The sequence below is a fragment of the Danio rerio genome, chromosome 4 (genome assembly GCF_052040795.2).
Source record: "Danio rerio strain M-AB ecotype USA chromosome 4, GRCz13ab, whole genome shotgun sequence".
Taxonomy (NCBI): domain Eukaryota; kingdom Metazoa; phylum Chordata; class Actinopteri; order Cypriniformes; family Danionidae; genus Danio; species Danio rerio.
The window spans coordinates 48,652,471-48,680,428 of NC_141024.2; the positions used below are offsets into that span (position 1 = coordinate 48,652,471).

At 36.1% G+C, this 27,958-nt stretch overlaps 2 protein-coding genes across 5 annotated transcripts in view; one reads left to right on the forward strand and one right to left on the reverse strand.

Moving 5' to 3' along the window:
- Positions 1-6,913, reverse strand: part of LOC103910593 (uncharacterized) — a 28,851-nt gene extending 21,938 nt beyond the window's left edge. The window contains exons 1-2 of the mRNA XM_087248714.2: positions 6,858-6,913; positions 6,085-6,234 (exon numbers count right to left, since the gene is read on the reverse strand). Of these exons, the coding sequence (XP_087104840.1) occupies positions 6,085-6,169 (85 nt within the window). The 5' untranslated portion in view covers positions 6,170-6,234; positions 6,858-6,913. The remainder of the gene's footprint in view (positions 1-6,084; positions 6,235-6,857) is intronic.
- A 3,043-nt stretch (positions 6,914-9,956) lies between these two features.
- Positions 9,957-23,930, forward strand: LOC137490997 (uncharacterized). 4 transcript variants are annotated; one of them, XM_087249357.1, is made up of 4 exons: positions 9,957-10,103; positions 10,295-10,472; positions 11,270-11,417; positions 21,957-23,930. In XM_087249357.1, the coding sequence occupies exons 2-4, from the start codon at positions 10,401-10,403 to the stop codon at positions 22,649-22,651; spliced, it is 915 nt and encodes a 304-aa protein (XP_087105483.1). In that variant the 5' UTR covers positions 9,957-10,103; positions 10,295-10,400; the 3' UTR covers positions 22,652-23,930. The 4 variants fall into 4 exon arrangements, with proteins under 4 accessions (XP_087105483.1, XP_087105485.1, XP_087105486.1 ...); XM_087249359.1 differs by lacking the exon at positions 10,295-10,472; XM_087249360.1 differs by lacking the exons at positions 9,957-10,103; positions 10,295-10,472 and adding an exon at positions 10,649-10,733.
- The last annotated feature ends 4,028 nt before the right edge of the window (positions 23,931-27,958 follow it).

Genomic DNA, 27,958 nt, shown 5'->3' on the forward strand with positions numbered 1-27,958 from the left:
AAACATAGTGGTGTAAGAATGACTCTTTTTGATGATGGTACAGTCTACTGAGGTTAAGCTAATGTCTTTAAACGTGAACGGTTTGGGTAACCCAATTAAAAGGTCAAAGGTATTGACAAAATTTAAAAAAGAGAAAGCAGATATTATTTTTATGCAAGAAACTCATCTCTCTCAACAAGAGCATGAGAAATTAAAGAGATTTGGCTTTAAAAATACTTATTACAATTCATATGAGCATTCACATAGAAGGGGAATTGCTATTCTTGTTGCTAATAAATTTAAATTCGAATTATATAAGGAAATAAAAGAATAGGATGGGAGATATCTTATTGTTAAGGGTAAAATTGAAGAGGAGTTAATAACTTTAGTAAATGTGTATGCTCCACCCGATACTAGTAAACTGTTCTTCAAATCATTAATGGATGTAATTGTACTGGAAGCAGAGGGTATTTGTATATGTGGTGGAGATTTCAATGTGGTACTAAACCACCATTTAGACACAACTAATAGCAAAAGAAATGGGAGCAAAATATCAAAATTAATTAACACAGCCTGGGATGACATAGGATACTGCGATGTCTGGCGACATATTAATCCATCTCTCAAAAACTACACTCATTACTCAGCTCCCCACCGTACATACTCTAGGATTGATTATTTTTTTATGCCAAAAAATGACTGTTATAGGGTGAAAGATTGTAGCATTGGAGTAGCTGAGGTCTCTGACCACAGCGCTTTGTACCTGACAGTTCAAATAGAAGGAAGGAAGAGAAAGACAGGTTGGAGGTTGAATGTGGGTTTGTTAAATAACAAAGCAAATACAGAACAGATAAAATTAAATATAAAAGAATATATTAGGATAAATGATAATGGAGAGGTAGACCCATCCATAGTGTGGGACTCATTGAAGGCTGTGATGCGTGGGAATTTGATTGCACTATCAGCGCAAAATAAAAAAAAGAGAATTATGGAGTACAATACCCTAACATCAGACTTATTAAATGTGGAGCAACAACACAAAATAAACAGGGACCCAAACCTACTATCACGTATGCAGCAAATAAGGAAACAGATTAACAGCCTGTTGGAACAAGATGTTGAGAAGAAAGCTCGATTCTATAAGCAGACATACTACGAATCCGGCCCTAAAGCAGCAAAATTGCTTGCCCGACGCTTACGTAAACAAGAAGTTGATAGCACTATTCATAGAATACGAGACCCACAAACAAATAATTTGGTTTATCATCCACAGAAAATAGAGGACATTTTTCTAAATTATTATAAACAACTGTATACGGATGCTTCTAACTCTAAAATGGAAGCGACAAGAAATTTTCTTAATGAACTAGATTTACCAAGTATAGGCAAAATACAAAATGATTTCATTACAGCAGATTTCACACTAGAAGAGATAAATAATGCGATTGGGAGACTAAAAACATCTAAAACACCAGGTAGCGACGGCTTTCCAGCCGAGTGGTATAAAACTTTTAAAGAAATACTATCCCCACTTCTGTTAAAAACATTTAACTGGATTAAAACAGAATGTAAACTTCCACCTTCATGGAACGAGGCTATCATCTCAGTACTCCCAAAGGAGGGTAAGGACAGGGAATTTAGCTGCAATTATAGGCCCATTTCAATTCTTAATATAGATTATAAGATATATACATCAATTATAGCCAAAAGATTAGAGACTATCCTTCCTGAATTAATTGACGAGGATCAGACAGGATTCATAAAAAGCCGTCAAACACATGATAATATTAGGAGGACGCTGCATCTTATAGATAAAATAGAAAGGGAAAATAAGACAGCAGTATTACTAAGTCTGGATGCCGAAAAGGCCTTTGATCGGGTCAACTGGGAATTTCTTTACCAAACTTTGGTTAGATTCGGCTTCAAAAAACATTTTGTAAATATAATTAGATCTCTTTACCAACAACCTACAGCCAAAATAAAAATTAATGGGTCATTATCTCCATCGTTTAGTTTACAAAGAGGAACTAGACAGGGCTGTTGCCTTAGTCCCACATTATTTGCTGTTTATATTGAACCCCTGGCCCAGGCAATCCGTCAACATGAACAAATACAAGGCATTACAATAGGACATAAAGATCATTTAATTAGCTTATTTGCAGACGATGTCTTGATCCATTTAACAGATCCTGAGGCTTCCCTCCCTGTACTGATGGAGTTCCTCGACGAATTTAACTTCTTTGCTGGGTACAAACTAAATATTGCGAAGACACAACTTTTGTCATTTAATTACAAACCTTCTGAGGAAATCAGACATAGATATAATTTAAAATGGGACATGAAAGAAATAAAATATTTAGGGGTGATTATTACAAAAAACCTGAGTAGTCTGTACGATGCAAACTATAATGTGATTAACCAGAGTATTAAAAGCGATATGGAACGGTGGTCTACCTACCCATTGGATTTTGCTAGTAAGATAAACGTCATCAAAACAAACATATTACCTAGATTACTATACCTATTTCAAGCCCTGCCAGTAGAGATACCTAAACATCAGTTTACAATCTGGAACAAACTTATTTCCAGGTTTATTTGGGATGGAAAGAAGCCTAGAATAAGATACACAACACTCCAGTTGTCCAAGCAAAAAGGAGGAATGGCCCTGCCGAATCTCAAAGATTATTTTTACGCAGCTCAGTTCCGTCCACTTTTTCTTTGGTGTAACAACAATTATTTTGCCAGATGGAAAGAAATTGAGACATATACGGTGGGTTATCAGATTCAGTCAATTCTTGGAGAAAAAGAAATCCCTTCGGTAGTCAAAAGTCAATTGGATTCAATAACCTCTGGAGCAGTGGAGTTTTGGTTTGAGTTTGCTAGACAATTTAAATTAAGCAAAGACCAAAAAGTTCTTCGATGGATAGCCTTTGACACTCAATTTAAACCAGGTGAAAGCGACGCCACATTTAAGCAATGGGCAACAAAAGGCATTAGTGCAATATGTACAGTATTGGAAAACAAGGAATTACAGACTTTCCAAACACTCAAAGAAAAACTTTCTCTTACTAATCGGGACTTATTTAGGTTTATACAATTCAGAGATTATTTTTACAGAGAAATAAAAATGGAAACGTCACACGAAATTAGTCCAGTTGTAAAGATTATGATGAATGCTTACAAATCAGATAGTAAATGTGCAAAAATAATCTCTAGTTTTTACGTAAGTATTATGGAAAGTAAGACCAACTCAACATTATACCTTAAATCAAGGTGGGAAAAAGAATTGAATGTAGAAATTCTACCAGAGGTATGGTTAGATATGTGCGAAATTCAACATTCCTCCACAAGCTCACAACAACTGAGGGTATTCAATTGGAAGAATTTGGTACGATTCTTTATAACACCTAAAATCAGCAGTAAAGCTTCTTCTACACCCCAGCAATGTTGGAGAGAATGTGGCTGCTTAGAAGCACACCATACACACATTTTTTGGGGATGCGAAAAACTGAAGCCATTTTGGAATGATGTGCACTTAACCTTAACAAAGGTGCTTGGGTATGAGATTCCATTTACATGCATTGTCCTGTACTTGGGTCATATTTCACTGGTTACACTTCAGGAGGATCGATACCTGGTAAAAATACTCCTTACAGCAGCCAGGAAAACCATAACCAGAAGCTGGTATAAGCCTGATTCACCTAAACAACAACAATGGCTTGATGTAATTCAGGAAATAAGGACATTGGAACATATGACTGGTGTGTTACGTTTGAAGGTGGACTTGTATGCCAAAAGATGGCAAAAATGGATAATTTACATTGACAAATCATTAGGGACTGGCTCTCAGTCTGTACTCGCTTAAGTTTCAGACATATAAGTCAACTGTGCCTATTCTTATGTACCCAATTGCCTTCCTTTTTGTATAAACCATGTTTTTTTTTTTTTTTTTTTTTTTTTACTTATTTATTTTTCTACAGTATTCTCAACACAGGCTCTGTTTCTATCTTATTTTATTTATTTATCTATTATTGTTTTGTTGTTGTTTTTTTTTTTTTTTTTTTTTTGTTCTAGTTATTTGCTGGTTATTGAAATGGCTTGTCATATCCGACTCAAATTAGCCTTTTCTACTATTTGTAAAATTGCATTTGATTGTAATCAATTGTGACCTACTAAAAAATCAATAAAAATTAAAGTTATAAAAAAAGAAAACTGTCATTGTCCCATGCCTAATACCGTCCAATGGCGGCACCTGCTGGTACGTGAAGAATATGGTCAATACTGACAAACTTTACACTCAAATGTTTGCATATCATCAGCATGCTGTAATCCATTTCTTAAACAGCAAAAGTCATTTTAGACTAGTTTGTTGGCCAGTTGTAGTCAGTGCAATGCTAAACGTTATTGTTCCACTATAAATTGTTAGCTTTGCTTCATGTCGTCCCTCAACAACATCATATAGTTTAGAATACTGTACAATGTTTTATAACAGTTAATTATTTTAGTGTCCATTTCATTCAGCATATTTAATATTGGGCGCATCCAAGCTTTCTGACATAAAGAAATTTTTTAAATGGCCCAGATGGAAAAGATTTTAATTTGCCCTTTCAAAGTATATAAATTTTTATTTAATAATACAATAATAAATGAATAATGAAAAAAAAAACAATATTTTCGATATTTCTTAACAAAAGCTCTAGTTGTATTGTTTTGTAATTGTTTTTCAAAATAACCTTTAAAAAATTATTTAAAAAAATTTACAAATATTTTGAAAAGTTTTAGAAACTATAATAAAATAAATCTATGCAAGTCGATATCCTCAGCAGGAAATACATGGAGCTTATTTAAACAAAAGTTATTGTGAGAAAAAATAATTAAACTATTATGATAAATAGAGTTTAAACTTTTTATTTAAAAAGGTAATTTTAAGTTTTATTGAGATGGATTGTTGGTGATTTTGGACAGGCTGAGTAGCAAAACATGAATAGAGGAAAATGTAGGCTTTAAACTTTTAAAAATAAAAATAAAGACCTACAACACAATACTTTAGTAAATGTAAGACTTTTTAAGGCCTAAAATTTTTATTAGCCCTGGTAATTTGGTATTATAATAATGATGTAATTCTAACAGTTTAACCGCATAAAGAAGTTGATGAAAAAAGGAAATTGTGATCAACGTGACATATGCAAATGGAAAGTACTAAGCCAACACCATCACTGTAATAGCAGATATCTTCTATGATATACTACTATACTGTAGGTCAAATATCGACAGCTCAGTTATAGTCATTCATTTTCTTGTCAGCTTAGTCCCTTTAATATTCCGGATGCCCTTCCAGCCGCAACCTATCTCTGGGAAACATCCACACACACATTCACACACACACACTACGGACAATTTAGCCTACCCAGTTCACCTGTACCACATGTCTTTGGACTGTGGGGGAAAACGGAGCACCCGGAGGAAACCCGCGCGAAGGCAGGGAGAACATGCAAACTCCACACAGAAACGCCAGCTGAGCTGAGGTTCGAAACAGCGACCTTCTTGCTGTGAGGCGACAGCACTACCTACTGCGCCACTGCCTCGCCCTCATCTCAGTTAAACTCAAGTACGCTTTATCAACAGTAGAAGAACAAGGAAAGCAATAACCTTAAGAAGGTAGAGAAAATGGGAGACTAATAATACATAAAATAATGACAAAAAACATGAGAACAAGTAACAAATGAAACTCATTCCTGTTTATCAATGAGTGCTTATGTGCATTTAGGAGAACTAGGCAGCACACTCAGGGCTGCAAGATGGATTTAATTATAGAGGTAAAGTTGGCTTTATATTCGCACATTCAGACTTTCCCCTTAATAATATAATTTCATAAAATTATTTTTGCAAAATCTAAATAGTGAAATCAAATTAGCAGTCAATGGCTATCAAAGTACAACATTGTTCACAGTCAAATGCTGTGATTTCAAGTCATACTTGCATGCTATTTCCGATCAAATATTCAAAGTAACATAGTAAACAATATAGAGACTCCCAAATGAACGAATGTGTAAAACCAACTTTACCTCTATATGACTGAATTGGTCTTTGAGAATGAAAACCAACCTGTTTGTTCCTTCAGATCTTCATGTTTGACTGAGAATGTCTCTTCGATTTTCAAATCTTCACTCTCCTCTTTAATAAACGCCATCTTTATAACAGTGTGGAGATCAGTCACTTCAGCAGGAGTTTTCCTCTGTGTTTGGACACTTTATCCTGTTTAAAACGAATAAAACAATAAAAAATGCCCTGTTTAAAAATAGAGGTAAAGTTGGTTTTATATTTACACATTCAGACTTCCCCCTTAATAATATAATTTCAGAAAAGTATTATTTGCAAAATCTAAATAGTGAAATAATATAAGCAGCCAATGACTATCAAAGTACAGCATTGTTCACAGTCAAATAAACAGTGTTAATGTTGTTTTCAAGTCATACTGGCATGCTAATTCCACTCGAATATTCAAAGTAACATGGTAAACAATATAGAGACTTCTAAATGAACGAATGTGTGAATATAAAACCAACTTTACCTCTATTGTTTAAAATAGATAAAACAATGAACAGAAACAAAATAACTTCTCTTCAACACTTGCTTCAACGGTTTCTTTATATGAGAGTAATAAACAAAACGTTTCTTTAGAACACTTATTACACACTTTTCTGTTACTTTATTCAAACAATAGCCCTCGGTTACTGAGAATAAAATAATACTACGTTGAATAAAGGATTAAAATATTTCCAACAGCAGGAACATAATTTAGCATCGTATAACAAACTAAAACCTTCGAACTTTAACTTTAAATCGATTTATATATGTGTAAACATTTTAAAACAAACCTTTCTCCAGTTGAATCACAGCGCTGAAGCGGCGCCGCCTGATGACGTCACACGCCAAAATAAAAGTCTTTTCTTGTTTAGCTTTCTTGCCACTTACTTTTGCAGTCATGACTTTTTGATATATTTCTCCCATGGTTTTTACTTTACACTATATCTGCTTACTCTCACACAAACCTTAAATCTAAACATTTTCTTAACTTTTTTAATCCACTTATGATGACTTGTATGTCTGCAACACATTACTTCCTATTAATATCTGAGTTTTCCCAGAGATGGGTTACGGCTGGAAGGGCATCCGCTGTGTAAAAACTTGCTGGATAAGTTGGCGGTTCATTCCGCTGTGGCGACCCCAGATTAATAAAGGGACTAAGCTGACAAGAAAATGAATAAATAATATCTAAATCCAAATCTCATCCTTATAATTATAACCTCTTCTTTTCTATTTCTACAACATCATAGGTCTATATAGAGTTTCCTTTTTTCCACATAAATTGTTGTCTCTTGTTATCTGTGTTCCACGTTTCCTGCCATTCTTTAGCAATATCTTCAGTAATAATATTTAATTTACCTTTACTTACAGAAGCATTAAAGGGATAGTTCACATAAAAATCACAATTTTGTCATTTACTCATCCTCTACTTGAGCCAAACCTGTTGAGTTTCGTCTGCTGAATGCAAATGAAGAGAATACGGAGGCAAAAACAGACATGGTTCAGCTGTTCTCATTTTGGACCTGGCTGCTTTTTTCAACATTTTCTTGCACACAAAATGTTCTTGGAACTCGATTACAGTTGAACCACTAAAGTCATATGTCACATGTTTTAAAAATGTTTTTGGTTCCTTTTCTGGACTTTGAGCATCTCGGCACTCTTGCTGTCTATGACAGATGAAGGAGCTCTTTGACTTCATCTAAAGTGTCTTCATTTGCGTTCTGAAGATGAGCAAAGTTCTCAGGGGATTAAACAACAGGTAGAGGGACAATCATTCTTGAGTGCTTAGTGTACACTGTAAAACACGCCTCCCATCATTGCTGATATACAGCCTACAGCCACATTACACTGCTTCTTTTTAAAATGTATTTATTCATTTTTAATTGCAATAACAACTGGCCATTACAACAAATAGAAATACAAAAACTGATAGAAGGCTACATCGCACTGCTACTCAGGTGATATTACTCATGTATTCATTTATTTTTATTATTTTTATCAATCAGGAGTCAGAGCGAATGATCTTCAAGCTGCTACCCATTACTGGGAAACATGCATACACACTCATTCACACTGCATGCATACCGCATGTCTATGGACTTTGGGGAAACCAGAGCATCCGGAGGAAACTCACACGAACACGGGAAGAACATGCAAACTCCACACAGAAATGCCAACTGGCCCAGCTGAGGCTTGAATCAGCGACCTTCTTGCTGTGAGGCGATCGAGCTACCCACTGCACCACTGCACTCACATGTGTAATTATTTGAGGTAAACTGGTATTAGTGAAGAACTTTGCTTACAAATGGTTGTTATTTGTAAAACAGGTCAAATGGCATCATTCAGATGTAGCGATCTGGAGAATCAAGCATGTATTGATATAGACACTATGCTTATTTGTCTTAAGAGATGTAAGGCAGGTCCTGTTCATGTAATATGTTCATGTAATAGTCTATCAAGTTGGTATTGGCATGAACAGCTATACATGTTAACGGGTTTCTTATATGTAAAACGATCCTATTCAGTTAATGATCAGGCAGCTATTACTAAAGATGATTGCACACAATGATGAGCCATTTATTTAAATGAATATGTGACACAGATATTTAAATTTCATTGTTACAAACAAGTTAAAGGAGTAAGTGCAGTTGTTGTTTTATGTCATGTTCACTACTGTAATAAACACCATGGGGAAAAAAGAAGTCTGAGAAATGCTGTAGTTGTTGTAGGTGGAGCAGGTTAATCACATTAACAGTTCTGCATTTTGTAGATATAAAAGTGAACTCTTGTCATTGAATTATTCTGTATAAACTGCCTATACAATAATTTAACTTGTGATGTAATTATTTTCTGATTATAAATATTTAGATGCATCACAGTATGTGATAGCTTTACTGTGTTAAAAGGAAAAGGTTTGTCACATGGTATCTTATATATGCTTTTGTGAATGTCTATGCATATTTGTTTGCACAAACACAAGTGATAAATAGAGGGATAAACATCTTTAATACATACCAGGTGAATAAGAGGCAAAAAAGAAAAAAATTGGCACAGAAACAAGTTACATTTTAATAGTTAAAATCTATAGACATTTTTGTAAGTAAATAATTGATCTGTTAAGAGTGTGTTGACTATTACAAAAGTCAGTAATGAGCTGCATGTGCTTTAAGAGAAATAAAGGACTCTAAACTCAAATAAAGAACAAGTTCAGTGATAAATAAATAACTAAAACATTGCTAATAGTTAGCTTATGTCAATGTATTGACTGAACCTAACATGAATAAAACTTCACTGTAAAGTTTAGAAATTGTTTCTTTCAACGAATGATAATATATCACAGTTTAATAGTATACATCTTCTATCACTATTATATAAGTGAATGTAGTTGTGTGTATTGAGAAATCGGTATGAATTGAGTCTTCAATGCTCATTTGCATCTTTAAACAAAGACTTCAGCCAAGAGACTGAGAAGCTTCTGCAAAAAAAAAACACAACTCTTGCACTACCTTTTAACCAGGCTTGGGAAAAAATTAAATGAAATGTGTTACATATCATAAGTGTATCAACATTAACTACAAAATGCAGCAGCCAAAATAAAAAAAAGCTTTCATCAATAGTACTATAAAACAACAGCAGCAAAACAAATAAAGATGGCTAAAGTCAACTTATTTTCCCAATACATCATTATTTCTCTGTAAAACTGATTTGTAAAGCTGCTGAACTGCCCATCCCCCACTGTATGTGTCTTGAGTCTTCACTGCTCCCCATTGCTCATTTGCATCTTTATACCAGCATTAATGGGGGCCAATTGAGTCTTATCCAATCACATTCCAGATCCAGTATCTCAGCAGGGTTGCATCTATATATTCTGGGTTCCTAAAAGAATCTTCATTGGCTTATTTTGCTATAAGAAAACAACTTTGGAGGACAAACTACGATTGTAGATTCCTACATTGGGATTATTACTAACAACAACATACAAAGAAAAACCCACTGATGCCTTTTCTCATCCCACTTCTTCATTGAAGACTGAAAAGGTAAGTTGCACATTCTGAATTTACACTCAAATAATATCTGAATGCTAACATTATAAATTGTAAAATCTAAACATGCGTGGATGCACTGTTCAACGTTGTATTAAGTTCTTCAGTCATTTTAAAAAGCTTCTTTACAACTGTTTTGTTTGTTTATTTGATTATAAATAAGTTTCAACCTATTACATATATAGGTTGGAACCTGGCAGGCAATTTTGGAGAATTTGATGTTTCCCCATTCAAACATACAAAGAGGTGGTAACATCAGTGAATGCAAGTAAATGTGGGTTAAAGCTATGGATGAAGAAATGCAATCGTTTAAAGAAAATGCAACCTCTTACCAACCTACCTGAAGGCAAAGATCTAGTGGGGGTAAATGGGTTTATTCAATTAACATAAATGATGGTCTTACAAGTACAAAACAGAAAGCAGATAAAGTATAAAGTGGAAAACGAGGGAGAACTGTATCAATAAGTCATGATAAAGAATAAATGGGGGGAAAAAAAAGACTTTTATTGTGGCATGGTGGTGTGATGTCATAATGCTGCGCCGCTCCCACACTGTGATTCAACTGGAGAAAGGTTTGTTTTTAAAGCTTTTACACAGATGTAAACCGACTGATTAAAATTTCAGGTTGTTCGTTTAATGCTAGATGTACCTGCTGTTGACAATATTATTTTAACCGTTTATACAAAGAAGTATTATTTTACTCACAGTAAGGTCTATTGTTTGAATAAAATAGGATAAACTTTATTTGTTCCCAAGAGGAAATTCTTGTCTTGTGCAAAATAAGTTCTACAGCGTTGCTGTAAGCAGACAATAAAATAAATAAAACAAAGACAATAATTAACAACATTTGTTAAAGTTTGAATACAGCAACAGTAAAATATGTAATAAGTGTTTTAGTGAAGGTTTAATTCATTAAATAGCATAATGACATTCTATTCGAAGAATACATCACTATATATAAGAAATGGAGTACTAGTCTTAATCGGCTCATTTGTGTCTATTGTTTCTTGCTCAGACTTACCTGATTTCTGTTTGTTAATGACTGTCATATAAGGAAACTGTTGAAGCAAGTGTTGAAGAGAAGTTATTTTGTTTCTGTTCATTGTTTTATTTTTTTTTTAAACAGGACATTTTTTTATTGTGTTGTTCATTTTAAACAGGATAAAGTGTCTAAACACAGAAAAACTCCTGCTGAAGCGACTGATCTCCACACTGTTATAAAGATGGCGTTTAATAAAGAGGAGAGTGAAGATGTGAAGATTGAAGAAACATTCACAGTCAAACAGGAAGATCTACAGGAACAAACAGGTTGGTTTTCATTCTCAAACACCAACTAAGTCATTTGGTCCTCATTCAGATATATTTTAATAATACTACTAAATTAAATCCATCTTGCTGTCCTGAGTGTGCTGCCTAGTTCTCCTAAATTCACATAAGCACTCATTGAAAAAAAGGAATGAGTTTCATTTGTTACTTGTTCTTGTGTCTTTTGTCATTATTTTATGTATTATTAGTCTCCCATTTTCTCAACCTTCTTAAGGTTATTGATTTTCTTGTTCTCCTACTGTTTGTAAAGCGTCCTTGAGCACTGGCACTATATAAAACAAATAAAAACAATAAATTAAAAAAGTTTAACTGAGCTGACAATATTTGACCTGCAGTATTCCCATAGAAGAGATCATCTGCTTTTACAGTGATGGTGTTGGCTTAGTACTTTCCATTTGCATATGTCACGTTGATCACAATTCTCTTTTTTCATCAACTTCTTTATGGGTTTAAACTTGTTTGTAGTAGTTGTTACTAGTTCTCACAGACAGTATCTACAATTACATCATCATTATTATAATAACTAATTATCAGGGCTATTTCCTATTTAATAGCCGCAGGGTCTTAAAATGACTTAAATTCAAAAACCTAAAGGTTTCGGCCTTAAAAAGTCTTAAATTTACTGAAAGATTGTGTTGTAGGTCTTAAATCTTTTTAAAACAAGTCTTCATTTTCCTTTTTTCATGTTTTGCTACCTAATCTGGCCGAAACCCATACAATCACCAACAATCCATCTCAATAAAACCTTTAACCTTTCATTCAAAAAGGTCATTTTAACTCTATTTATCATAATGCTTTAATTATTTTCGTGCTTCATTTGTTTAAACGTGCTCTATGTTTTTTCTGCTGAGGACATCGACCTGGACAGATTGTCGTGCATAGATTTAGTTTATTATAGTTTAGTATAGTTAGTAAAACATTTGTGAATTTGTTTTTTATTTTAAAGAAAGTTTATTTTGGAAAAAAAAAGTGTGGATCCAAGTAGAGCTCTCTTGTTTTTACACAATATTTAAGATCTTTTGCTAAGAAATATGTAAAATATTTTATTGTTATTATTATTATTATTATTATTGATTTATTATTGTATTATTAAATATTTTATATTATATTTTTTGATAGGACAAATAAAAATCTTTTTCATCTGGGGCATTTGAAAAATTCCTTAATCTAAAATTTCATTCATAATGGTCTTAAAAAATGTCTTAAGTCTTAAATTTAACTTGGTGACACCTGTAGAAACCCTGATTTAAAGTATGTCAGAAAATGTGGATGCCCCTAATTTGAAATATGCTGAATGAAATGGACACTAAATTAATTAATTATTATAAAATATTGTATTCTAAACTATATTTTGTTGTTGTGGGACGACGTGAGACAAAACAATAAAATCATAGTGGAACAATAATGTTTAGCATTGTACTGACTACAACTGGCCAACAAACTAGTCTAAAATGACTTTTGTTGCTTAAGAAATGGATTACAGCATGCTGATGATATGCAAACATCTGAGTGTAAAGTTCATCAGAATATTGACCATATTCTTCAAGTACCAGCAGACATTGAAATTGGAATCTTTTTGCTTGAGACTTTTTTTTTAAAGAATACATTTTTAGATCCTAAAAACAGTGTTGTGCTGCTGAGGTGTAGGACAATAACTGTTTTCAAGGTATAACGCAGTTTGAAAAAAGTCAAGGTTTTAAAACCGCCAATATTTTCTGCTGTACCGTTCATCTGTATATGTAAGTTTTTTTTTTTTTTTACATTTTGTTTTAAGGACAACAGTATCTCCAGCAGAAAAGATATCCAAAGATATCTGTTTCAAACTGTAAAGAAATCTGTGTTTTTGAAACCAAAGAAGACAGCAGAAGTCAAGGATTTATTTGTATGATTTAGCCATACATGTTTACTGCTCCAAATTATTTAAAAAGTTTCTCAAAAGAAAATGTTTTGTGTTCAAAGAGGAAAAAGTGTCTGTTTACCCAGACATTTAAAAAATATGAGAAATGCTGTTTTGGTCATTCTAAAACACCTCAACTGTTTAAGTATTAATGTTATTATATTATTAATGACCTCCAGAGTGTCTGGAGCGAGTCAAGAGCGTCTGTTCTCCACATCTCATTGCTTCAAACACCACCACATGTTCATTGTGTGTCGGCATTATCCTCTGATGTGAAAGTCTTTTATTAAATAAAGAAAAGATTCATGTAGCTTCTCCTACTGCAGTAAATTCTGTTTTTACTGTTGATATTTCATGCTAGTTAATCAGGAAGTGACGATTTTGTTTTCTTTGATTCATTGGATGGAAACGCTAATTTATTTGAATATTTTTTGTGATATTCCAGTTTTGCAAATAAATTTAATTTGCATTTTTGGATGGAAACATAGCTATTGCCTACATTTCAGTCACTCAAAGAACAAAGTCACGTATGAGAATGGCTTGTCCTTCTTTAATGAATAAATAGTTTAAATTCACAGATCTTCAACAGGAACATGTACTATAACTAGATTAATGGGATTATTACTTGTTCAAAAAACTATTTAGTACTGCTTACATTCTTATTATTCAAATATTTTTATTGATTTTTCAAAAGTCTTTGATTTTTCCACAACAAACAAATTAAAGAACAAATTAACATGGTACATACCTACAGACATACTCATATCCCATAAAGAAAAAGGGAAAAAGAGAAAAATAAAAATAGGTAAAAACAAATCAGGAAATTAGGGATAAACTCTCACTTAGGATATAATAACCCCTGAGCGTTCAGTGTAGGATAGGAAAGGCTGCCAAACCTCATAAAACTTTTTTTGTAGAGCCTCGGATGGTGTACTTAAGGTGCTCGAGTTAAAGATGTGATAACACTTCTAATATCCAATGATTGTGGGATGGCAGGTTCGTCTTTTTCCACCTGAGAAGAATCAGGTGTCTGGTCAGTAAAGAAGAAAAGGCAATGATTTCGACGTGATTAGCTGACAGGTACATTTCTTCTGCCACTGTACCAAAAATTGAGATCAAAGGATTAGGATCCATATCTTTATTACATTTAGATGAAAATTATCTAAAAATATTGGTCAAAAATGATGTAATCTAGGGCATCCCCAGAACATATGACTTTGATCTGCTGGCTCCAAACCACATCTGGGGCAAGATGAATCTGACCCTGAATACATTTTTGCCAGCTTGCTCCTAGATAGGTGAAGCCTATGAAGCACCTTAAACTGAAGAAGACCATGTCTAATACATACAGAAGATGAGTGTACCAGTTCTATGGCATATTGCCAGGCTGTATCTGATATTTCTAGTCCCAGTTGGTCTTCCCAGTTTTGCTTTATACGATTTAGGGAAGTAGAGGCAGTTCTTTGGATCACTTCATATAACATGGACATTACACCTTTTTGATATGGGTTCATGTTTACCAATTCATCTATACAGCATGCTTTTGGTTGGTTCAGTGAAGGAGAGAAGTTTTTTTAACGAAACCAAAGACCTGAAGGTACCTAAAAAATTAGAGTGTGGAATCTCAATGTCTGTTCTTAACTGTTGAAATGAGAAAAATATGGCATCTTTTAACAGGTTCTTATCACAGTTAACTCCCTTCCTAGACCATCATTGGAACGCTGAATCTATAAGAGAGGGGGGGAACAATGGATTTAACAAAATTGGAGCAGAAATTTGGCATTGGCAATCCACTCTCTTCCTTCTTTTTTCCAAGAGTTCCTTTCTTATGCAAGGAATTTTCTTATCCTAGAGAAATGTAAAAATACAATTACCATATTTTCTGGACTATAGAGCGCACCTGTATATAAGCCACATGCGCGCTATTTAAAAAAAAAAAGAAAAAAGTTATACAAACCGCACCGGGCTATAAGCCGCAGATATCTATGTTGAAAAATTTTAAATTTACTGCATGTATAGAACGATTTTGTACTGAAACTGTACATGTATGTATGTACCTGAACAGATTCTTTCTGAACATTGCCTTTTAACACGGCAGCAACTTTGCTGATAAAAACAGAACATAAAAAAACGGTATTTATTCACCTTTATTTCTCTTGTGTTTGAAACCACAAGTCACTTTAATCATCTTTGCTGAAACCCATGAATTCATCTTCTTCAGTGTCGGAGTTGAACAGCCTCAGAAGCGCTTCGTCACATTTGTCTCCATCAGTCTCGATCTCTGTGTTGCTTTCATCCTCTAGTAAATTTAGCTCTGAAAGTGCACCGCTCTCTTCGCGTAGCAGTCCAGCCTTTCGGATCCCAATGGTAATGGTGGATTCTTTGACAGCACTCCACGCTGTTTGGATCCACTGACAGACATCAGAAAAGGATGTTTTTAGCATGCGGCCAGTTTTTGTGAAAGACTTTTTACCACTTGTCATCCAAGTCTTCCACTCAACCCGGAGTGCACCTTTTAAATGCCCAATTCACACTGATGTCAAGTGGCTGTAAATATGTTGTTGTACCTCCAGGAATCACAGCTGTAAAGGAGTTTGTTTTCTTGATCGCTGCTTTCACAGAATCTGTGATGTGGACCCTCATGCTATCCAAAACAAGCAGCGTTTTTTTCTGGTGAAAAAATCGGCTTACCGTAGCACTTCGGTAACCATTCCTTCATTAGGCCTTCCACCATCCAACCTTTGACGTTAACTTTGACCACTATACCTTTCGGGAGTTGTTCTTTGGGGCGTAGTTATGTGCTTAAAAATCACCATTGGTGGAATTTTTTGTCCGGATGCCGTGCATGTCAGAACGCAGGTAAAGTGCGTTCTCTCATGGCCAGTTGTTTTCAACAACACGGATGATGCACCTGTCTTGGTAACAGTCCTGGTCAGAGGCAGATCAAACATCAAAGGTACTTCATCCATATTATTGATGTTGTCTGGTCCGGAAGTTCTCTTGTATCTTTGTTTCAACGAATTTATGGAAGTTTTCAACTTTTTCCTGATAGTCAGGAGGGAGTTGCTAACAGAGTGGTCCGTGCTCTATTGGACAGGTTTTTACGTCTCATAAATCTGAAACACCATGACGGCCCTGCTTTGAAACCTTCAATGTTCATTTTGAAGCCGATTGTTTTGGCTTTCAGTCTGATCTGTACAGTGAACACACCTCGGCCATATGCTCTCTGTGTGTTCACCAAGTCTTCCAGGACATTTTCAAGTTCAGGCCAACTGCTTTTATGTCTTCTGAAAGCTTTTCTTGACTTTTGGCATTGCATGAGCTCTTCCCGCTGCCGCCTCCAACGCCTCACCATAGATTCGTTGACGCTAAGCTTGCGTGCAGCAGCGCAGTTTCCTTCCTGGGTAGCAAGCCCGATGGCCTTCAACTTAACTTGCATCATATGAACTTCTTTGTGTGGTTTCCATGATGAAGGGGCAAGGATTTGAATATAATTTTCAGTTAGTAATTTGTCATGTGTGTTCTATCTGCTAAAGAAAAAGTAGCGCAGTCTATTTTTCTTTGCATTGATTTTTCGTCTATCTTATTTTTTATTCTACCAGTAATTCCGATCAGAGCGTCCCTAGCGGTGGAAGAAAAATCCACAGAATAGCTGCTTCTTTATATAAGCCTCATGGTCAAAACCTAGGGAAAAAATTTAATCTTATAGTCCAGAAAATATGTAAATCAACTTCTTAAAAAATGACTTGACAATAAAAAACAGGCAGTCTAAAAATAGAAACAGAAATTTTGGTAGTATTGCCACTTTAATGGAATTGATTTTCCCATCCAAAGATAAAGTGAGGATTGACCACCATGCCATGCCTCGTTTGGCTTTGTCTAAGGTTGTTTTAAAATTATTATTGAACAAATCCTTATATTTGCGTGTCACACTCACACCCAGATATACAAATTTATCAGGACTTGCTGAAAATGGAAAGGATTGGAAGGACATTTGCTGTGCTCTATCATTGATAGGAAAAAGGAGACACTTGGCTAGATTGACTATGTATCCAGAAACATTTGCCAGTTCTGAAATTATTGTAAGAGCTTTTGAAATACATGTATCTGGATTTGACATAAAAAGAAGATCATCAGCATATAGCAGGAACTTATGTTCTTGTCCCTCTCTGAAAACTCTTTGCAAGCTATCTGAGTTCTTTACGATTGCAAGAGGTTAAAGGGCAATGTCAAAAAGCAGAGGGTAGCCCTGTCTCGTTCCCCTAGAGCAGGCATGTCCAAACTCAGTCATGGAGGTCCGGTGTCCTGCAAAGTTTAGTTCCGACGCCAATCAGACACACCTTGGCTTGACAAACAAGCTCTTACTAGGTTTTCTAGAAACACCCCGGGATCTTATAATCACAGCAGATTAAGTTGATCGGACGATAAGATTCACATTTAAATAAATCATTTTACCTTTTAAGAAGTACTGTTATAGCAGCCGATGTCATAAAGAGGATGAGTGATTCTGAGACAAGAGCTTCAGCAAATACCTTGCACAACAGGGGTGTAAGCGTGACAGTAAACTTCTTATAAAACTCAGCTGGGAAGCCACCAGGGCCAGATTGAGTTTTCAATTTTCTGGTGTTCATTTTTTGGATTGCATTTTCAATTTCAGAAGGTGTTATTTTCCTTCTGATGCCAACTGATCTGAATCACAGATGGTAATTCCAAATAATTAAAGAAAAAACCCTCATTACTTTCAATTTTGTTTACCTCAGATCTGCAAATATAAAACCAACTGCTGAGGATCATTTCAGTTGGTAACACAATAACCTGCCAGCTCGTTCATAACGCCTTTTCACTTGTCAAGGAGTCATATTCCACTTGCAGAAGAAGTCTTTTTTTTATGGAGCTATTCAGAAGGTGATGTTGAGTGTAGCTGATCCATTGTATTTTATTCATAATCTCTGTAAGCCGTTTTGACATTGTTTTATTTGCACTACGTTGATCTGAAATAATCTGTCCTCTTATATATGCTTTCAGAGTATCCAATAGGATGCTTTAACTTATCTCTGGGGATTCGTTTGTCTCAAAGTAGAAATCTATTTGAGCATCAATAAATTTTACAAAATCGTCATCTGCCAATCGTCTTGAGTTAAACCGCCATGTACATTGGGGGATTACATTGCCTGGAAAACATAGTTTTATTGAGACTGGACAATGGTCCAAAATAACAATACCACCATACTCTACTTCTGACATTAAAGGGTCACGAAACAACAAAACACATTTTTTGAGTTGTTGACAGTCGTATATGTGTCCCACACTGCTAAAAACACTATTAGGACACACATATTTCACTAAAAAGTGAAAATTGGTTGTTTTTGCGTTATTTTGAGCAAATTCGTACTTCCGGTTTAAAATGAATTTTTAAGCTCCGTCACGGCCATGAGATCTTAGCATGTATTCCAGCGTGCAGACTGAACATCTACCTGGAAGTACCTTATGACGTCTCTGAGTGTGCTGCATTCATTCATGAGTAAGACTTGGTTGAAACCAATCAACGCGCTCTATTGTGTATGCGGTGCAACCTAATTAATGTGCATGATATCTTCGAAGACTGTTTGTACCTGTACAGTGTTCAGACGGCAGAGAGACGCCACGTTGTGTTGCCAAGTGGGAGAACAAGAAATATTTGGAGATTCGGGTCGTCAGTGTTGCGTTTTATACTTTGCTGCAGTGAAGGTTTTGTTTTTATTTTCCCTCTATGATAGCGTAGCTGGACTCACGTGTGGATTATGCTGCACGCGACGCGTGACAGAAACGTGTGTCTAAGGAACATTTTTTACCCGAGAGCTTTTCTCATCTGAAAATGGTGAAATCCAGATTTGCTGCTCGTCTCCTTTAATAAAAGACAGAGCTCCAGTATGTGTTAAGTGAGCGACCAGTGGTTTTTGTTTGTTTATTCAGAGGCAATGTTAGTTCGTCAGCAGTACTCTTTCAGTGTTTAAAGACAGACCTTAGTCAAATGGTTTCTAAGTTAATAAAGTTTACCGTACGATAAATGATGCTGCTCTCCGAGTGTAAACATGATAGCACCACAATTAAACTTACACCCACATTTTGTGACAGGAATAACATACATGGCTTTCTGACACTACCTACCAAGTGCATCTAAGTTACAGAGAAATGTGAAGGATTTTTTTTTTTTGCAACAAACATTGCATGAAAGATACACGCTTCCAGCGATTCCTCGAATCAAATATCTCGTTTGTCACCGGGCACGAATGAAATTCCTGAATGAAAGAGCCAAACTGCAATTAAAATCTACCATTTAATAATTTGGCAAATAATTTGATTACTGATGTCCATGTAAACACAGTCACTGACTTTCTCCTCTGCGTCTGTGTGTTTGTTTTGCCTCTGTGAAAATCAGCACGTGCCCAAAACTGACACTCCCTTTTTTATGCTAATTTTTACGGACCTTCCCCTCCTCTGACTCTCCCCCTACACGCACAGGCTATCCTGATTAGCTATGAGTTTTGATTGATTTATTTAGGTGTATTTATGTGAGAGTGAAGTCTGACAACAATAAATATTCTCATCAGGAATAAAACCACCTGTTTTTATACCTGTGCTGACTCTGCCGAGCTGTAGCTATAAAGTTAGGTCTGCTACTGTTATTTTATACTGGGAAGGCTACCTCATTTATTTAATTATAACAATAATTTGCTAATAGTTCCTATGCAATGTTTTTATGGGTTGCTGAGAATACATTTCAGGTGGTCAATACATTGCATGTCAGTTTCGAAAATAAAAGTAGATGCTGGAAAAAGTGCCTAAAAGTCTTTGATTTTCATTAGGCTGTGTCTGTATGAACCCTGTATGAAATCAGTGTAAAATTTTCAATCTTGAGGTGATGGTAAATTTAGTGATGGTCAATTGTCAGCTCCCTTTGTCGTCAGGTTGTGTGATGTATGTTGCTGAACTGTATTCAAATGTTATAAATATAAAAAAAACCACATTTCGAAATATAACTGCAGTATGTCAATTTAGTTTATTTGTGTGTGCTGTGCTCATAGACTTTAGAAAGCGCTCATTTGTTTGATTTCTCTTCGAGAAGCTAAGCAAGCCTCAAAAATTTAAGGTCCTTGTACCCTCTCTGAGTCACTGGGGCCCTAGCTGCAATAAACCGGCTTTGGGGGGGCCCAGCTTGCAAAAGTTTGAGAACCCCTGCTTTATGCAGATGCTGACAGGCATGTCTCATGTCTGCAAGGCAAAAATTCAGCTGTTTGTTCAGCTATTACCCAATAACCTTTTTTTCTGGTGTGTTTACCAGTCAGGCATAGAATATACAAGTATTCCCTGTCTGCTTTACACATTTTAGAAAAACATTTTGTTGTAATTGTGAATATATAGGAATAAAAATAGGCCATTTACAGCTTTCAAATCTGTGTCTGATCAATATGACCAAAATGACTTTTATGATCAATTATTTAAGAAACTCTGAAAACTGGATTGACACAGTTTAAATTTACTTTAACTTCTATGTTAAGTGGCTTTGACACAATTTACATTGTAAAAGCACTAGATAAATAAGGATGACTTAAAGGGCACCTATGGTAAAAAATCTACTTTTCAAGCTGTTTGGACAGATCTGTGTGTTGGTATAGTGTATCGACCGTCATACTGGGGTGATATGAACACACCCAGTCCTTTTTTTTCTATTTAACTACAAAAAAAGGGTCGGCCAATTGGAGCTGTTTTCAAATCGATTGCACCATTACGTAGGTGTGCGATTCCCCCCGCCCACCGAATTGATTGACAGCTGCGCGCATTAACATGTTCCGGTAGTCACGTGTTTATGTCAACAAGACCAGGCAGACATACGCAAAGCAACCGGGAATAAAAGGTCTGTTCTGTTCGCTAGGATCAGCAATCGTCATCAAATGTGATTAAGAGTAAGTTTAACATGTTTAAAGTGTTTTAAAACAGAGTATGTGTGTAATTAATTACAGCATTTTACTTCAGCTTTACTTCATCAGCACAGCCGCGTGTCAGAACAATTATAAAAGAAGACGCTTCAATCCCGGTTTGTGGAAGTTAAATCAGGTTTATTTTGTACATTAGCATAACAGATATCCACACTTGAGGTTAGCCTTAACTAAGCTAAGTGCGCTCTGTCTGTCTGCCTGCCTGTCTGCGTGTGTATCTGTGTGTGTGTGTGCGCGCGCGCGTTAACTTTGTAACGATATTGTGTGTGACTCATCAAGGCAACTTCACAATACTGATTAGTAAAGGTTAGTTCTTACTGTAGTTTCTCACAAACGCTACGCGAGACCTTCTTCCTTTAAGTCTGTCTGTTGTCTGACACAGCTGAGGGAGGAGTCATGTAGAAACAGTGGGGGGGCAGAACTTGGCTTAAAGGCACAGTACGACAAAACCACCCCCCGCTGGAAATCAGTATAAAACACCATCTTGTAAAAGGTATAATGGAAAATCTGATGGGTATTTTGATCTGAAACTTTATATACAAATTCTAGAGACGCAAAAGACTTATATTAAATCTGAAAAAAGGGGTAACCTAGGTGCCCTTTAAGACTTAATGAAAACTAATGTTTTATTTTTTTTTACTATTTTAGAAATAATTGAAGAGAACGAGGGGAGTAAACAGGAGGAACATCATGTCAAAATTGAGGAAAAAACTTTTTTACAGACTGATGACAAGAATCGTTTCACCTGCACTCAGTGTGGAAAGAGTTTTGGAAGAAAAGACATTCTTAAGATTCACATGAGAATCCACAATGGAGAGAAGCCATTCACATGCACCCAGTGTGGAAAGAGTTTCAGCTTATCGTGGTCCTGTAATCTACACATGAGGATCCACTCTGGAGAGAAACCATTCACATGCACCCAGTGTGGGAAGAGTTTCAGCTTATCGTGGTCCCGTAATCTACACATGAGGATCCACTCTGGAGAGAAACCATTCACATGCACTCAGTGTTGGAAGAGTTTCAGCAGCTCATCACACTTTAATTACCACATGAGGGTCCACACTGGAGAGAAACCATTCACATGCACTCAGTGTGGGAAGAGTTTCAGCTGCTCATCATCCCTTTATAAACACATGAGGATCCACACTGGAGAAAAACCATTCACATGCACTCAGTGTGGGAAGAGTTTCAGCCAATCATCACACCTTAATCACCACATGAGGATCCACACTGGAGAGAAACCATTCACATGCACTCAGTGTGGGAAGAGTTTCAGCCGCTCATCACACCTTAATCAACACATGAGGATCCACACTGGAAAGAAACCATTCACATGCACTTAAGCCGCAGTCATACTGGACTTTTCTACCCATACACTTCCTTGCGTGTATTCCAGCATGTAGACTGTCTGTCTGTACCTGGGAGTATTTCATGTTGTCTCTGAGTGTACTGCATTTATTCATGAGACTTTTTTCAAACCAATCAGTGCGCTCTATTGTGTATTTGGGGCAACTTCATTAATATGTATGATAGCTTTAAAGACTGTTTTACCTGATAGAGTGTTCAGACGGCAGAGAGACGACTAGTTGGGTTGCCAAAACAAGTGGGAGAAGAGGAATTGTTTAAAGTCAGTACGTTAATATCAATACAATATTATGGACTGAAGGATCTGCTGTAAATGCTGCTCTCTTGAGTGTAAACATGTAAACGCGTTTTTTGACAGGATAGTCTACACGCGCACATGGCTTTCTGACATACCGAGTGCATCTCAGTTATCGAGAAATGCAGTTTTTTTTCTCTTATACAATGTGCGATATCAAACATTCCACTGTCATTAAACAGTCAGTTACTGATGTCCATGTAAACAGTCACTGTCTTTCTCCCCTGCGTCTGTGTGTTTGTTGTGCCTCTGTGAAAATTTTGTAGAAATGTGTTGCGCTCCTTGCGTTTACTGTAAACAATGATGGCAACTGAGAGAAGAACAGTTTCATAAACATCTGGCAAACAGCATCTCTGCTGCTTAAAATCTTTTTGCAAGCGATTGTACAGGTGTGGATATATCTGTACTCTACTCTTTAGTGTATTCATGTAGCTAGTGTTGTTTTCGATGATGTTCTTTGTCTGACTCCCTGAATGAGAAACAAATAATGTATTTATTAGTAAAGTTTCTTTACTTTTAGATTCAAAATTCTTTCTAGTTTACTACATTTACTGTTTTGAGTAGAATACAAACTTGATGAATATTTGATGATTTTGGCAGAGCAACAAGTTTTTATTTTTTTTCAATATTAATACACTGTGATGATCCCAAGACTCCAGATTGGAATATGTGGTAAATCCTGATTAGATGCCTGCATTACTCATCAATGGGTATATAAAAGTTGTTGTGCTAGCTACCCCTGGACGCTGTGGTTACTCGGGAGTGCTCATGTCAAGACCTGCCATCTCATTGACTCTTTAACTTTATGGTTTTGTTTTGCATTACTTATATCATGTAGTTAAAGTGTTGTTGTGATTATATCCTAAGTTCTTTATCTTCATTATTATGCCTAGACATTTGTTGGTTGCTTTGATTGATTGTTCTGAGTTACATTTTATAATAAATAATTTGCATTCAGGCTATTTTGTTGTCTCATCTCACTTTTATAGTGCAACTCAAACAAGCGGGTCATAACATTTTGCAAAATGTTTCCGGTTGTTACCAAGATCTTGTCCTTTCAGTCATAACCATAGATGTGAGTAGGAACCTAGATTGAGTGGTAAATTAAGAACATTGCCTTTCATCTCAACTACTTTACCACAACAGACAATCACATCAAATGCATTACTGCAACTGCTGCACTGATCCATTTTTTAATCTCACATTCCATTTTTCATGAAGAAAAAAAAAAAAAAACGCAGATACTTGTACTCCATTTGGGGTAAAGACTCTCCAAACTGGAGATGGCAACCTTTTTACCAGCCAAGCACCATGGTTTCTGACTCAGAGGTGCTGTTTATTTCCCTGCCATGTCACACTCAGCAGCAAACCGTCCCACTGCATGCTGAAAGTCTATGTCCTATGAAGCCAAAAAAACAACGTTATCTGCCAATGGCAGAGACAGTCCTAGCCTGCACCTAAAATTCTGGCAGTAAAATTATTATAATTTTTTTAGGTCAGCCTCAAAAATAACACATTTAATAAACAAAATGAATAAATAGATGGATGGATAGACAATGTAAGTAAGGGAAGTAGGATGGCTTGTTCAACCATATAAGGAGAAGCACTTTGGCAATGAGACCAGCAGCGTGTAAGTACATTTAGACTTGATTTCAGTTGTTTGTGTGTAGTGCTAGAAAGATTACTCAAAGTTTCCTTGGTTACTGTAAGAGCTTGTGTGTGGATCACGGTCGGTTTTGCACCCCTCGCCTCAGTTTCTGTTGTTGTATTGTGGGAACTCTTGAGGCATGTCAAGCTGAATTCTATCAGCAAGCGCTCAGGGGTGTATATAAGCAGCTAGTCTCACTGCGTGTGAAAACCGACGAGTGTAAAGACCATTGACTCTACCTGTGTGACTCCACCGAGCAAAGACACCGACAAAGCACCTGAGTTCTTTATTTATTTATTTTACTTAATCTTTGCACTTATTATTGTTTTCATTGCACTTTTATTATGTGTTAACTAATTCCTGTTGTTACTAACACTCGCAAAGCACGGGAGGAAGGCTGCAGGCATAATTATCACAACCTTCGTTTAATACATGTATCTGCTATTTCACAACTCTCTCTCTCCGTGGGCCTCTGAAATTGTCAATCTGCTGTTCACAAGGCAGATTTTATTACCTCCATAGCTACACATTCTGACTATAATCTCATGGCTCTAACTGAGACCTGGTTGAGACCGGAGGACACTGCTTCACATGCTACTCTTTCTGCTAATTTCTCTTTCTCCCACACTCCTCGTCAGACAGGGAGAGGGGGTGGAACTGGACTACTGATTTCCAAAGAATGGAAATTTACTCAGAGATAGTCACTGGCAAAGATCAGCTCCTTTGAATTCCATGCAGCCACCATTATCCACTCCTTCTACATAAATGTGGTTGTCATCTACCGCCCACCAGGTACATTAGGTCACTTCTTAGATGAACTGGATGTTCTTCTCTCATCTTTTTCTGTTTATGACACTCCCTTGTTGGTGCTAGGTGACTTCAACATCCACATTGAAAAACCTCAAGCTACTGACTTCCAGACTCTGCTTGCCTCTTTTGACCTCAAAAGAGCACCAACTTCTGCTACTGATCTTATTTACACTCGACATTGCTTCACTGATCAAACACTAGTAACTCCACTACACACATCAGAATATTTCCTTTTGTCTCTTAACATCCACAGGACTCCTGAGCCACCACACACTCCAAAACAAGTTGCCTTTCGCAGAAACCTACGCTCTCTCTCACCCAATAGACTATCCACCATTGTTTCAGACTCTCTTCCTCCATCTTACAAATTCTCTGCACTTGATTTCTGACTATCTGCTGCTTCTGATGCCATGTGAAAACTTCAGATTTTAGTGGCTTGTTTTTCTAGGGGTATGATTCACGCTTTTGGTGCGAGAGGTCCTGGGTTCAAAATTATGGCTTTTATAAAAAGGTGTTTCAAAGATTTCCAGTTTGTCAGCAGATAGTGTCACCACATAAAAAAATTCTTGCAAAGTGGCTTGCTGGTCTTGGAGTATAATTCTCGTTCATGCCATGACAAATCCCAGGTTCAAATTTCGGTTGAGCCCTTACAGTTGTCTGCTGTTTTGTAAGGGCGTTGTGGCTTACACAGAGGCCTTTTTCTGAGAATGCCAGTTTGTCGGCAGATAGTGTCGCCATATAAAGTTGCTGTTTTGCAGTGGCTTGTTGGTCTAGGGGTATGATTCTCGCTTAGGGTGCCCTTGATTTGTTAGAGAAAAATTTCTGACTATCTGATACTTCTGACGCCATGTAAAATGTGAACACTTTAGTGGCTCGTTGGACTAGGGCAGGGGTGTCCAAACTCGGTCCTCGAGGGCCGGTGTCCGGCATATTTTAGTTTCAACACCAATTAAACACACCTAAACCAGCTAATCAAGCTCTTCTAAATATACTAGAAAGCTCCATGGAGTTGAAGTGTGTTGAAGGAAGTTGAAGCTAAACTATGCAGGACACCGGCCCTCCAGGACTGAGTTTGGACACCCCCGGGTATGATTCTCATTTCGTGTGCGAGAGGTCCGGGGTTTTAAATCCCAGACAAGCCCTTGCAGGTGTCCTGCGTTTTACAGGGCATTATGTCTTTCATAAAAACGTCTTTCGACTTTCCAGTTTGTCAGCAGGGGTCCGTTCTTTGTATGTGGATTACTCAGTTAGCTGTATTTAGATATTAACGATTTAACACGATCCAGGATCGTTTCGTTCTTCAAAGTTGATCTGAGAGTTGTTGTCATAGCAACAGTTCTGCTAGGTCAAACCTGATCGGAAGCAGGTTAAATTCATATAAACAGGATTAGATTAGCTCAGTTCAAGCAAAGATAATACAGAAAGTAATTACCGAATTCTAATATTTTCTTACAGTAGTAGTTATATATACTTGGGAAAATGGTAAATATTTTTAACTATGTATATATATATATATATATATATATATATATATATATATATATATATATATATATATATAGTTACTAATACAATAAATGAAGTTATACATATTAATAAAACTTATGCAATCTACACCCTCGAAATAAAAGTACAAAGACTGCCACCTGGTGGTGCAAAGAGAAAATGTATTGACATAAACTTTTTAAATTACTTTAGTACAACTTGTGTATAATAGAAATGCACAATATGTGACTTTTTTTTTAAAAGCAATAATACATTTATGCAGTCATAAACATGTTTTGATAGTTAATATGCCAGTGATTTGATGCTTCACAAAAGTTGCAGATGCCTTATCAATATTAAAATGCTTTTGTAAACAACCAGTTTTTCTTTACACCGATTAAAAAACCGGCTACTATAATAAAGAAAATCTTCTCTAAATGTAGAACTAAATACACTGATATGCATTAAAATACATGATGAATACTCTTGACACATAAAAGTGTAAAGCCTGCAGCTCACAACAAATGTGGAAGGTTATTGCGTTTCAAATTTAACAAACCGTTTACTGCTAGTTTGATGTAATTTTGCTCACATGGATAATTGAATATTAATCAGATGATGTCAATACGCTGATGTGCCATCAGCCAATCATGGCATTGCTGATCATGATTTCGAGGATCGATAGATCTGTCCTTCACAACACATGCAGCGATCTCAGATCAGTTCATCCAGACATTCTAATCTGATTCACAAACTTGTTTGAAGAACCAAATTAGCGAGAGATCAGATAACGAGATGAAAAGATCCAGGATCTGCCAAATCATCTTAGATCATTTAAGCGAGGTACGAAGAACGGACCCCAGATAGTGTCACCTCATAAATCATTCCTTGCATAGTGGCTTGCTGGTCTAGGAGTATGATTCTCAATCATGCCGTGAGAAATCCCAGGTTCAAATTTTGGTTGAGCCCTTACAGTTGTCCGCTGTTTTGTAAAGGCGTTGTGGCTTACACAGAGGCCTTTTTCTGAAAATGCTGGTTTGTCAGCAG